General features: G+C 42.5%; 1 protein-coding gene across 1 annotated transcript in view; it reads right to left on the bottom strand.

Moving 5' to 3' along the window:
* ADAM12 (ADAM metallopeptidase domain 12) overlaps nt 1–13,857 on the bottom strand; it is a 315,046-nt gene that overhangs the window by 96,958 nt on the left and 204,231 nt on the right. Inside the window, exons 6-8 of the mRNA XM_045023718.1 lie at nt 11,480–11,663; nt 3,511–3,576; nt 2,488–2,559 (exon numbers count right to left, since the gene is read on the bottom strand). Coding sequence (XP_044879653.1) covers nt 2,488–2,559; nt 3,511–3,576; nt 11,480–11,663 — 322 coding nt within the window. The remainder of the gene's footprint in view (nt 1–2,487; nt 2,560–3,510; nt 3,577–11,479; nt 11,664–13,857) is intronic.

Raw genomic sequence — 13,857 nt, 5'->3', positions numbered from 1 at the left:
GTACAATGTGTCTCCACATAAACGAACACCTTAAATCACAGGCATCAGACAGAACATTGCCATGACCCAGAGAAAGAGATCTGACCATGGCTAACTATCCAGGAAACATTCAGGAAAAACATTAAAACTCTCAGCAGGCCTCATGGTAGAATCTCCATGTCCTGGCCAGGGTTGGTACATTCCTCCATGGTGCAGCAGGGCAATGGCTTCCATACCCAATGAATTTCCAAACAAATTCATCGCAAGTCCAAATGACTCCTAACATTTCCTTTTGTTGCTATCACCAATGCAACACAACTGGCGGGAGTGCTAGTATAGACTTGTAACTAAAATGCCAGTTGCCAGAGTCATCTAATCCTGCTCATAGCAGGTCTCGATGACAAAGTGGTTCTAATATCAATGGCTACCTTATCTATAATAGAGACCCCACCACTGATAAACTTGCACAAGTGCCAGCAATGACAGGAAATTTTAGGAAAATAAGTCTAGTATGGAGAATGCCTAATAGGCCAGGGACCATTCTAGCAGGGTTATGGCTTACAGTCCAAACAAAACCAGGCATATACAGCATCTTTGTCTGATTTGTATGCTTTGCAGTCATTTGGGTAGCAGTGCAATTCACCGAGAGCATAAACTGAAGCCAAAATGAATATAACATGCAAAATTAGTTTCAAACAGGTAGCAAATAAACTCCCTCCTTCCTTTAATAAGTCAGCAGAACAGTTACAGAACAAGCTGAGTTCTGTCCAGCAGCTTGTTTTTAATCTAGAATTGCCTGACTTTGAGTAAGAGTCTTTGAGATACCAGTTAAATCAGACTCAGTCACAATTCCGTTACTGGACTCTCCTAGGTTTTCCGAACATATGGCACTGTACTGTAAGCTTTAATCCCATTTTACCTGGTGGTTGGTTTGTGTTCAGGAAGCTCTTAACAACACTGAGCATTATACGATTCCTTTCATCCTGAAGAATCCCGGTGTATACAGTATATTTAAAAGAAACCACATTAAATACAAGAAGTCTAGCTCTACATCTCATTCCTCATCCTCACCTTCAAACTACCACGTGGCTCTGCCCTTGCCCACATCTCAACTCTTGTTTCCTGCCATTTGCACAACTTGGGATCTGTGTGCTGCTAATTTTGCTTCCTGTCTTGCTTCTTTCTAACTTACTTCCACAATACCTTATAGCTTTCTCCCTTGCTGGCCCTTATGTCTGCAGTATGTTCCCTACTCCTTCAACCAACCACCCTCTCCTTCTTCAAATCCCTTTTCAAAACCTACCCCTTTCCACAATTTGTCCAACAATTACCCACATTTTCAGGCCAGCCTAATAAAATCTAAAGCCTAAATTGTGGTTCTATCACAAGCCCTGTGTAGGAGGCTGCACATTGGTGAGCCTTCCACATCCATGAGCGTTACAAGGAAGGAATGTGCCTCAAAAGGTATGTTGGTTCCAGGTAGGCTTTGAGGTATTTCGGGTACTGAGGTCACAACTTACTGAGTTGAACAGGACATGGTGGGGTAGTTCATACTTTTGCTGCCGCTGCTGTTTGGCTGGAGATATTTTTCTGCAAGATTTGGGTACGGCGTGAGCACCACATTTGAGAAGTCAACACATGAGAGCAGCAGAAACAGAGAAGCCATGGCTGGTTGTAGACCTGCCCTTGTGTAGATAGTCAACAACAGCTAAGTACTGCAGTGGGTACTTCCAGACCTGCAGGGAGCTGGCTGGTGGGTGGATTGAGAGGTGACAAAAGATGGGCAAAAGCATTCTGGGATTATGCTAGGATGACTAATTGCACCAATGCAACCTCTGAAGTAGTACTTGCTGTCTACACTAGCATTGCAACAGTACAAAGTGACACACTGGAGGACCATATAGTGCACAGCTTTGCTCAGAGCAAGGACAGTCACAGTAGTGGGATGTGTTTTTGCATAGTGTTGCAGGCACTTCTGTTTATGGACATGTGGAGTTGTTGGCATGCAGAGGAGTTGCAATGGTGCTGGCAATATAAAAATGTTCTAGTATAGACAAGGCCTCAGAATGCAACAAACTTTCACCCCAGCCACTGGAATGCCCCAGTTGGTCATTACCTAAACAAAGTATCTTTGTCTAAATTAAGTCTGTGGTTCTTCTCTTGCACTTAGAAAGAATTTTGACAGGTCTAGGTTAATGTTTGTCTTAAAAACTGCATTAACAGACCCTTAGTCGTCCCATTGCCACATGCACAGCACCCCCAAACTGTTTCATGGCTGTCCTAGTAAAAATGCTGCGGTACTGGAAATCTAGGTCTTGCCATTCTTTGTGGCTGACACATTCTCACTGAGAAGCCATTTTCTTGTCTTTGCAGGAATGGTGTGTAACAGTTTTTGAATTTCAGAAGGCTTTTCCTTCCCAATAAGCCTAGATGGCATAGATTTCACAGCAATACCCCTTGGAAATATTTGTGAGGCTTGAGAAAATGAAATATTTTTGATGCTCTTACCTTATCGACATAGTTTGCAATTTCTATCAGCCTCTGCTTAACTTTTTCCACATCCTTCCCCTGTCTCTGAAACTTAGAATGTAAAAGAGTAATGCATAATCAACATTAGTATTGTGACATTTGCCTGCAAAAATCACCTACCAGTGGCAGACTGACATTAACATTTGGGGTTTAAATGCATAAAAGGCCAAAGACCCACTGACTTCCGCGGGACTAGGATTTGGCTCAAAATGGCACAAAATTTGGCACAAATTGGATGAAGGGATTTTGTTTTCAGAAAAGATTCTAAAATCCCTTACACTCCTACGCAGAATCTCCTTAGGATTGTTTTTATTGAAAAAATGGAAAGGTTCTTCTTTTAACGATCTCTGCTATTGCAAGAAAGTGATATTTGCTATTTAACCAGCAGTGTTCAAGAAGCGGAGTCTGTCACATTTTGAAAGAAAAAATGTAAATTGGAAAATAGTTCGTACCAAGATTTCACATCTTTGGTTTCACTCCAGCTCGTTGAAATATTTTTGACAATCTGTCTCTTTTATTTGTTTTGAAACCCACTTTGCAAACTCTGCATACAGTCTTGCTTAATTCAGCATAATTGCCAAACTACAACAACCAACAACACTGAATTATGCTGTTTACTCTAGACAGTGATGGTCTCCAGAGGTCAGAGTTAAATAGTGCATTGGGGGCTCAACCACCTCACTGGGTCATGGCCAGTGAATACTTACAGGCATCCATTTAAATTACTGAAAGAGGTCCCAGATGTTTGTGAGCACTAAATTCCTTCCAAAGTGTTGCAAGGAACATTTTAGCCTTGGAACAAATACTTGTCACCCTTACACTGTTTTTAAATAGTCCTTTCTGTTACTGTAGCCCTACTTAGATGACAAATGTTGTTTTAGCAATGCACAGTATTGGTCTCTTAAGCACAATTGTTTGAGCACCATGAAAACTGAACTAAACAATCACCTTCCCTCCAATACTCCCTCTACTAACTGCATCTTTTCTTTAAAACTTTCTTACCTCTCGATTATCTGCAACAATAACAAGCTCCACATATTTTGTTATCTTCAGAGTCTCCCTCTTGTGCTGCCAAAACAAATATAAATAGACGTCTGTTTTTGCATCAAATGACCCTGAACACCTGATTATCAGCTCTCGGTCACCCCAGCAAAGACATTGTCAAAGAGAGTTAAAATTTTCCTTCTCAAGCTTCACGCCACTCAATTCTTGGGCTCTTTTCTCCTCTTTACATAACCCTCTCCCCTCTTCAATCAGAGGAGAGGATGTTTACATGGCACTCACCCAATCATCAAGAAAGCTGGGCAGTACAGGTAGGCAAATGACCTTTCTGCAATTTGTAACCTTCCACCTTGCTCTATTTGAAATGGTCAGGTGCCCCTTGCACGATGAAAATCTTTTTTGGTGGAAAGACCTCAGCTGTTTCTTGCAATACTTTCAGAGAAGCACTATGGTAACAGCTTGTAATATTTCACATAATAGTCAACTGACCACTTAGCACAAAATTGAGATGTTGAGAACAAAATTAGTCAAGGGACCAAACGACATAGGGAGAAGAAATTCTTGAATTGCCTATACACCAATTCTAAGAGCCTGGGTAACAAACAAGAGGAATTGGAAATGCTCATTTATCAGCATAAATTTGATCTGGTGGGTATTACTGAAACTTGGTGGGATGATTCACACAACTGGAATGTTAAAATCAATGGTTTTAACATATTTAGTAAGGAGCGAGTGAGGAAAAGGGAGCGGGAATGGCACTCTATGTTAAAAATGACATTACCTGTTTCCAAGTCACCTGTTTCCAAGTCATTTTTTCACGGAAGAAAATGAGTTTGAATGGTTATGGATCAATGTCCTAACAAATAAGGCACAAGATGGGGTACAAGTTGGTTGCCTGCTATAGACCACCAAATCACAGGAACAGGAAAACCGCCTTCTTACACAGCTATCTATAATGTGTAAGGAAAAAGAACTGAGTGATCATAAGGGACTTCAATTTGAGTGACATATGCTGGAGGCCTTATGCTGCTGGCACTAAAACATCTTTGGAATTTCAAAACTTTATAGAAGACAATTTCCTAACTCAAAAAGTGTTGCAGTCAGCATGGGGGAATTGTATATTAGACCTTCTCCTAACAGATAAAGAGGAACTGACAACAGAACTAAAAATCAATAGTAGCTTAGGTACATGTGATCATAACTTGATCACATTTGTAATGTGCAAGCAGAATAAAGTCCAGACCAGTGATATATATGTTTGGTGCTTTAATAGAGCCAGTTTCACAAAGCTGAAAATATTTATGAGCCAAATCAGTTGGGAGAAAAAATTTAATCAGAAAAATATGAATGATAATTGGGAATAATTTAAGAACGTCTTACTACATGCCCAAAAGAGCCACAATCCCACAGCTGAGCAAGAAGGCTATACTGGTTAAAAAGCCAACCTGGTTTAAACGGAAAGTGAAGGCAGCTGTATAAAATAATATATAACAAACGGAAGAAAGGAGAAGGTGATAGTAAAGAATATAAATCAGAAGTTAGGAATTGTAGAAAACTTATAAGAGAAGTCAATGGAGGCAAGAAGCAATTATGGCCTGTAGAGTTAAGGACAATAAGAGGGAGTTTGTTAAATATAATAGGAACTAAAGGAATTCTGACAGTGGTATTGGGTCCATTACTAGATGGAAATGGTAGAATTATCAATAATACTGCAGAAAAGACAGAACTGTTCACTAAATGTTTCTGTTCTGTATTCGGGGAAAAAAGAGATGATGCAGTCTCATCATATCATGATAACACACTTCCCATTCCATTAGTATGCCTGAAGGATGTTAAACAGAAGCTACTAAAGTTAGACATTTTACATCAGCAAGTCTAGATAACTTGCATTCAAGAGTTTTAAGACAGCAGGCCAAACAACTTGCTGGATTGTTAATGTTGATTTTCAATAAATCTTGGAGGACTGAGGAAGTTCCAGAAGACTGGAAAAAAACGAATGTTATGCCAGTGTTTAAAAAGGGTAAACAGGATGAGCTTGCTAATTACAGCCTTGTCAACCTGACATTGATCACAGGCAAAATAATGGAGCAGCTGATAAGGGACTCGACTAATAAAGAACTATAGGAGAGTAATATAATTAATACAAATCAACGTGGGTTTATGGAAAATAAATCCTGTCGAACTAATCTTATTTTTTATGAGTTTGGTTGATAAAGGTAATAGTGTAATATCAACAGTTTGGTTGATAAAGTTAATAGTGTTGCTGTAATATATTTAGACTCCTGTAAGCCATTTGTCTTGATACCATACCATGTTTTGATTAAAAACTAGACTGATATAATATTAACATAGCACACATTAAATGGATTAAAAACTGGCTAACTGATGGGTCTCAAAATGTAGCTGTAAATGGGAAATAAGTTCTTGGCCCTACACTATTTAACATCTTTATCAATAACCTGGGAGAAAACATAAAATCATCCCTGACAAAGTTTGCAGAAAACACAAAAATTGGGGTAGTGGTAAATAATGAAGAGGATAGGTCACCGAGCTATCTGGATCGCTTGGTAAACTGGGTGCAAACAAACAATATGCATTTTAATATGGCATAATGTAAATTTATACATCTGGGAACAAAGAATGTAGGTCATACTTGCAGGATGGGGGTGTGATGTTATATGATTAAAATATGACCACGTAGATCATTGTTGCTACCACTGTTATAAAATTGCAACAAATCTTATACAAAGTTTGTTATGTAACGTGATTTGCTGAATATAATTATCCTGTCTGTATGTGTATATCATCTTTGTATCTGAAGTTATGAACATTGACTATGTACCAATATTTCAAATGTGTTTGCTCCTGGGGTGACACCCACCAGGTAGTTTACATCCAGTCTAGCCAGCAGATTGTGAATGGATCATTCAAGTTGCTGACCCATTAATGAGCACAATGAGTCACAGAAGAAGCTTATTCCCGCCCAATGGGCCTTCCTGTGGACATTTTAGCCAAATATGGGTAATGACTGCTTCTATGACTCATTGAGGCATGCAAGGGCATGTGACACTGGACTCAATTTTGTGCCTGTACTTTTCCACAAACTGTGCTGGGGGCTTTGCTTGGGACAATGAGTTTCCCTCCACATGGGAGAAACTATAAAAAAGCCTGGAAAGAGCCATTTTGCCTCTTTCCTGCTCTGACCCCTGGACCACGGACCTATACTAACGGGAGCACTCTAACCAAGGGACTGAGGACCTTCCAAGCTTTTGGATGTTACCAGAGACATTGCAAGCCAGCAGTTTATTCCATCATTGCTTCAAACCTGCTACAAGAACTTTGCAATTATTATATGTATTTGATTTCATTGACCATTTAAATTCTCACCTCTTTCTTTTCTCTTATAAATACACCTTTAGATATCAGTTACTAAAGGATTGGCAACAGCATGATTATTGAGTAAGATCTGAGTTATATATTGACCTAGGTATGCGGCTAGTCCTTTGGGATCAGTGGAACCCTTTCATTGATGAAATTGGTTTTAAATAACCACTCATCATTAAGTCTAGCATCTGAGTGTTGAAACAGGGATTATGATACCTAAAGAGGCTGCATTTCTGACTACTTGTTAGCCAATGTGGTGAGAAAGAAGTTTACTTTTGTTACTGCTGTGGTGTATCTTAAGGAAGAATAACCACCAGTTTGGGGCGAGTCTGTTCCATTTCTCAGCAGTTTGTCCTGAATCTAGTATTCTCAGTTGTGACCCACTGAGGCCCGGTGACAGGGGGACTTTATGCTAGGAAGCAGTAACTCTGAAAAAGATTTGGGGGTTCTGGTGGATAATGAGTTGAACATGAGCTCTCAATGTGATGTTGTGGCTAAAAGAGCTAATGAGATCCTGGGATGCATAAACAGAGGAATCTTGAGTAGGAAGAAAGAAGTTATTTTATTTCTGTATTTGGCACCAGTGCAACCACTGCTGGAATACTGTGTCCAGTTCTGGTTGTCACAATTCAAGAAGGATGTAGATAAATCGGAGAGGGTTCAGAGAAGAGCCATGATAAAGACTAAAGCATTAGAAAATGGGCTTTATAGTGATAGTCTCAAGGAGTTCAATCTATTTAGCTTAATAAAGAGACGGTTATGGTATGAAGTTACTGCAGTCTATAATGGCTCTTCAATCTAGCAGAGAAAGGTATAACATGATCCTATGGTTGGAAGTTGAAGCTAGACAAATTCAGAGTGGAAATAAGCCATATTTTTTTAACAGTGAGGGTAATTAACCATTGGAATAATTTACAAAGGTTTATGGTGAATTCGCCATCACTCGCAATTTTAAAATGAAAATTGAATATTTTTCTAAAAGATCTGCTCTATGAATTATTTTGGGGATGTTCTATGGCTTGTGCGCTCCAGGAGGTCAGATAAGATGATCACAGTGGTTGCTTCTGGTCTTAAAGCCTATGAATCTATGACCACTAAGAAACACCAGTGAGGAGGGAATGGGGAGTGAACTAGGGGAGATATGAAGAGGAGAATCAGTGAATGACATAAATATGGGAAGCTACAAAGGAACATGAACTGCAGGAAAAAATGGGTGAGTGGAAGTGATGGATGGAGAAGAAAGGTTGTTGAGGCAAAACTGGGAATGGGGAGTAAGATTAGGTCTGGACAGACTCAGGGAGAAGGGAGATAATGGGAAAGGGAAAAGAAAGGTAAGCAAAACGGGATAGAGATAAGGATTGTGAAAGAAAATACAGAAATACAAGCTTCATCCTGGAGGTTGCAAAATGTTACTACCTTCATCAATGTTACTAAATTCATCAATTTTTAGTGTCCCACAAAGAAACTTAGAGGAGGAGGATGAAAAATTACTGGCAATTGTAATCTTAATAACTCTATAACTCTGAAGTTATACATGTTTTATTATAAGCAGATTTTGACATTTAAACCACAGTATCTGTATATCAATCAAACTACAGGTAGAGCAAATGCTCTAAACTCTCTGGGCTGGAGAAATCTATGGCTGAGTGCACCATTTGTGTGAAGTCTGGGGATTCGCATGATTAAGCATCTTGATTTACCTTCCTTTTAAAATCTCTATCCACAAATACTGGGTATGGGTGAAACGCCACATTACTGAAATAAACAAATGACTACATGTTCCTATGTGTGGCAGAGTTGGTTTCTCTGCCGCTGTAGTTTTTAACAGATGTCTGAGACTCATTCTGAGCTGTTGTTCAGAAAACTGCAGATTTGCGAGATGCTTTGGTTTTCCCCAAAGCTAATATTAAGACCATAGATGACAGCATAGATGTAAACATGTGAGAAATGCTTGGGCACGCCAATCAATTTAAGCCATCCCAAAGTAAAACTGCTTGGAACGGGGAAGATTTAGAAATTGAACAGTTGACTGGAGGGGCCCAATCATAGGAGCCTGTGGTGACTTATTAGTGTACTGAATCTATTCCTGTGACTTGGCCGGAGGCTGTGTGTGTTCCTCAGATACAATATTTATTTATAAAAACTACTTAACTATCACTTCTTTCAGCTTGTCTTCTGAAGCTAATTGCATTGTGGTGCAATCTACGTCCTGACGCAGCAACATATTTACAGCAAATGTACATGTATTTAGAGAAAAAGAAATTTGGTAATGTACTGTTTAATGTTCCTGCAAGGCAAATGAATTTGTTCCAGTACATAAATAACATCCCTTGATGCCATTTAAGCTGTTTTCCTTAACACTGAACTTAACATAAAGACTAAATGAACTAGGTAGGCAATGTGGTTATAAACACTAATATTTCCCATTTAATAAAAATGCAGATTTGTGCTACCATGTTACTCTTGAACATCTCAAACATTCCCTTCTACAATCCCAATCCAAAATGCACGTGAATTTGTGGCAGTATTTTTTCCATCTGGTTTGAAAGTTATTTATTTTATACAATTTCCATTAGCTAGATGCATTGCAAGTCAAGTGCATTTTCTCCTACATGAAAACAATTACAAATGATATATCCCTAGAATAAAATGCTGCGAACATGTTCTGTATGCATAAGATACTTTCCTATTACAATATAAAGGTTTGTTTAATTTCTACATGTATTATTAGGAAAGTAACATGGCTATTCTCCTTTCCTCCTTGGGTGGGCCAAAAGCTATTCTAGATTGTCAGCTGCTTTCTTTAAGACTGAATTGCAAGTGGCACAGGAATCAAAATATATTACCAGAATTTGTAATCTGCCTACAGTTCTGCACCACCTCATTAATGAAAACAGGGAGGAATTAAAATACGAGCAAGAAAAATGATTAAAGGCCTTGATTTAGCAAAGCACTTAAGCACATGTTTAACTTCAAACACATGCTTATGTTCCATTGTCTTTAAGAGAACTTACCATGTGGTTAAATGTTTTGATGAATAGAAGCCTAAGAAACTGGAGAGATTAACTCATGGACAAAGTGTAAAAGAACTAAACAAGTATCGATTGTCAAAGCAATAAGACTCAGATTGTGAGTGGCCCCTGCCCAGGGCTGGAAGCTATCCAGGGCTCACTCACAATCTGAGGAGCATAAGGCCTGCTTGCTCCTGCTATTCCCCAGGGAGCAGGATGTTGAAGGCAGCAGGGCCGCCCAGAGGATTCAGGGGGCCTGGGGTCTTCGGCAGCAGGGGGCCCCCATCGCCGAATTGCCACCGAAGACCCGGCACTTCGGCGGCGGGTCCCGGGGCGAAAGGACCCCCCACCGCTGAAATGCCGCTGAAGACCCAGAGCGGAAGAAGCTCCGGGGGCCCAGGCCCCGCGAGAGTTTTCCAGGGCCCCTGGAACAAGTGAAGGACCCCGCTCTAGGGGCCCCGAAAAACGCTCGTGGGGGCCCCTGGGGGACCGAGGCAAATTGCACTTCTTTCCCCCCCCTCTGGGCGGCCCTGGAAGGCAGGGTTGTGACTGCATCCCTTCCCTCTACATCAGTCAATGAACCAGGGCTGGCATAGTACAGGGAACATTCTGCCTAATGCAAGGAACAAACTGTGCTCCTCCTGTGCACAAGGAGCAGCAGCAAGAGAGAGTGCACCCTTGGCAAGGCGCAATTTCTCCAATGTTCCTCCTTGGAAAAAGCCATGTTTTGACCTAAGTACGGGAGGAGAAGCGATAGCCTCCTAAATCAGTGGGTTTCAATCTGTGGTCTGCAGATCCCTGGGGGTCCACAGACTATGTCTAAGATTTTCAAAGAGGTATGCACCTTCATTCAAAATGTTTAGGCATGTGCAAATGAAAAGAGGTTGAAAACCACTGTCCTAAACCATATGTCCAGGTAGATCCAGAGAGGTATAACACCAGAAGTCATATGATGAACTTTAGAAGTGGGAAAATCTCTCTACACTGGAATCTCAATCCCAAGAGAAATGGCAGAAGCTCCATTTTCTGGGCTGTTTAGAACTAGGCTGGACTAACCATCTGATATTGCAGTGTAAGGAACCATCCAGCAACAGCAAAGAAGAGAGAATTTAGCAGGGTCTTTTCCAATCATCTCTATTTTATTTGATTTCATGATGGTCACCACCTCAAGGTGAAATCTTGGCCCCACTCAAGGGAGCCTCGATTTCACCATCCATGCATTACTTTAAATCAGTGGTTCTCAAACTTTTGTACTGGTGACCCCTTTCACATAACAAGCATCTGAGTGCGACCCCGCCCCCAATAAATTAAAAACACTTTTTTATATATTTAACACCATTATAAATGCTGGAGGCAAAGCAGGATTTGGGATGGAGGCTGACAGCTCGTGATCCCCCAGGTAATAACCTCACGACGCCCTGAGTGGTCCCGACCCCCAGTTTGAGAACCCCTGCTTTAAATGATACACATGTAGTGCAACAATTAATTTTGATCTGGATATTTCACCAATTTCTGGAAATTAGCATAAGGAGATCACCAACAATGCACAAACATAAAACTATCTTTCCACCTACCCTGGTAGTGAATGCTTGAGAAGACCGTGGTGTGTCATCAATAGTGATGCCAGAGACGTTGAATTGGTTGCCACAAGATCCAGAGGCTATTTTCAGGTTCTCGGCTTGGTAGATCTTGTGTTCACTTGTAGCATTTTCCAATGGCTCCAGAATGTAGGTTTTATTTTCAAATAAAATAAGTCCCCTGTTTTATAAAAGATCAGAAAATGACACATTGCTTTTAAGTGCTGATGTGTGTTTGTTTTCAGTCAACCTACAGGTTTTAATAATGATGCTGATATATGAATATTGATTTATAATGTCAAAACCTACTGGGGTCTGAGACACCAGTGATGTATGTGTCGTGCAGGCATACCATACTTTATAAGAAGTAAAGGCAGAGAGAAAATATTCCTCCTCTGAAATGTTGTGCTATAGAGCAAAATTACATTTGTGTTTGATGTGTTTTCCATTCTTCCCATGATGCATCACCACTGAGGAGAGGAGTTACAATGCATCTGTATTGTATCTGGCAAATATTAACAAACAAGAATGTAGTAAAATACTTTTATAAGAAAAAATACAAAATTCATTATGATCAGCAACATGTATTATAACTTTTAAAGTGAATGCTGCTGCAAGCAGCAAATCTGCCAGTTCAAAGATGAACCTCAGTATCAAAATGAGTTATCGGATACTGTATGATAGGGAATTATAATAGAGCCCAGATGCATTAACCACTGGATTTCTGTTTAATACAATAGACTCCAAGAATAATAATATGCACTGCAATATTACCTGCCACCTAAGGAGCTCAAAGAGTTTTACAAACATTAATAAAGTAACCCTTGCTAAACACCTGAGAGCTACTGTATGTAATGGAGAGATAATGGCTCAAAAAACCAAGTAACTTGCTGAAAGTCTCACAGGGAGTCTCCGGAAGAGCCTGGAACAGAACCCCTATTTCTTGGCTTCTAGTCCTGTGCCCTGGCCAGAAAACCACTCTCCTTTTATACTTCTTACAGCTCACATAAAAAGGGTTATTACATTGGATACTGTCCTGCCACATTCACTGCAACAGCAAATTCCCCTTATCTAAGAGAACCCCCACTGGTGTCAGAGCGCGACTATAGTGCTCTTATACCACCTCCAACTTCCTCCCCGCCGCATAGGGAGTGTGACCAGAGTGTGCCAATACCCCAGCAATCCCTAGCTGCCCGGCAGGCAGCAGCAACGTGCCATTAAAAATCCTGCCCGGCACAGCCTGCTCTTTTCCGCCCCCCGCTTTCTCCTGCGGGGGCAGGGGGCAGAAGCTTGGTCCTGCCGGCTGCTGCTGCAGGGCAGCCTCCACCGGCAGCCAAGCTCCCTCCTCCCCCGCCTCTTCCCCCAGCATGCTAGGTTCCTACCTCTCCTCCTCTCCCTCCCTGTGGCCTAACAGCTGATGGCCCTGGAGAGGGAGGGGGAGAAGTGGAGCCAGAACTGCAGCTGCAGCATGCTCACTGCTCTGGAGAAGAGGCAGGGCCTTGGGGAAGGAGGATGGAATCAGGGCATATCCCCTCCAGCCCCCTGCTGTGAGCCGCTCAGGGCAGGGGGCTGGGAGCATCCCCACGACTCCAGCCCATACCCCCAGCCCCCTGCCCTGACTCCTGAACCCCCCCCACACCCCCAGCCCTCTGTCCTGAGCCCTGCACCCCCCACATCCCCCAGGCCTCTGCCCTGACCCCTGTACCCCCCTCACACACACCCAGCCCCCTGCCCTGACCCCTGCACCCCCCACAACCCCAGCCCTGACTCCAGCACCCCCCCACATACCCAGTTCCCGCACAGTCCATGCCCTGACTCCTGCACCCCCTCACACACCTCCATCCCCGCCCTGACTCCTGCACCCCCCACACCCCTCCTGAGCAACAAATGGAAGCTCCTACATCCCCCCATTCCCACCTGCACCCCTCACACCAAATGGGAGCTGCCCAGGTAAGCGCTCCACACCCAAATCTTCTGCCCCAACCCAGAGCCCCCTCCCTCATTCTAGCTCCTGGCCAGACCCTACACCCCAACCCCCAGCCTGCTCCTTCAGCCCCAGCCCTGTGCTCAGTGCACTCCCACCCTCAGCTCAGTGCAGAGAGAGAGGAAGAGATGGGCTAAAACCCGGGAGAAGGTAGGTACCCACTCTATGTGGGCAGGGCCGGGACCCCAGACAGGCAGAGGGCTGAGCGGGGCTGGCATCCGGGACCCTGGCTGGCAGGAGCCGGCGGACGGAACCCCAGACTGCCGGTTCCACTCAGCCCGCTGCCGGTCTGGGGTTCTGGCTGCTGGCCCCTTGCCAGCCAGGGTCTCAGCCGCAGGCCCCACTCAGCCCGCTGCCGGCCTAGATTAATGGAACCCCATGCCGGCAGCAG

The sequence above is a fragment of the Mauremys mutica genome, chromosome 7, assembly GCF_020497125.1.
Source record: "Mauremys mutica isolate MM-2020 ecotype Southern chromosome 7, ASM2049712v1, whole genome shotgun sequence".
Taxonomy (NCBI): Eukaryota; Metazoa; Chordata; order Testudines; family Geoemydidae; genus Mauremys; species Mauremys mutica.
The sequence above is the reverse complement of the archived record's forward strand: the minus strand, read 5'-3'. Positions and strand labels throughout refer to the sequence as shown.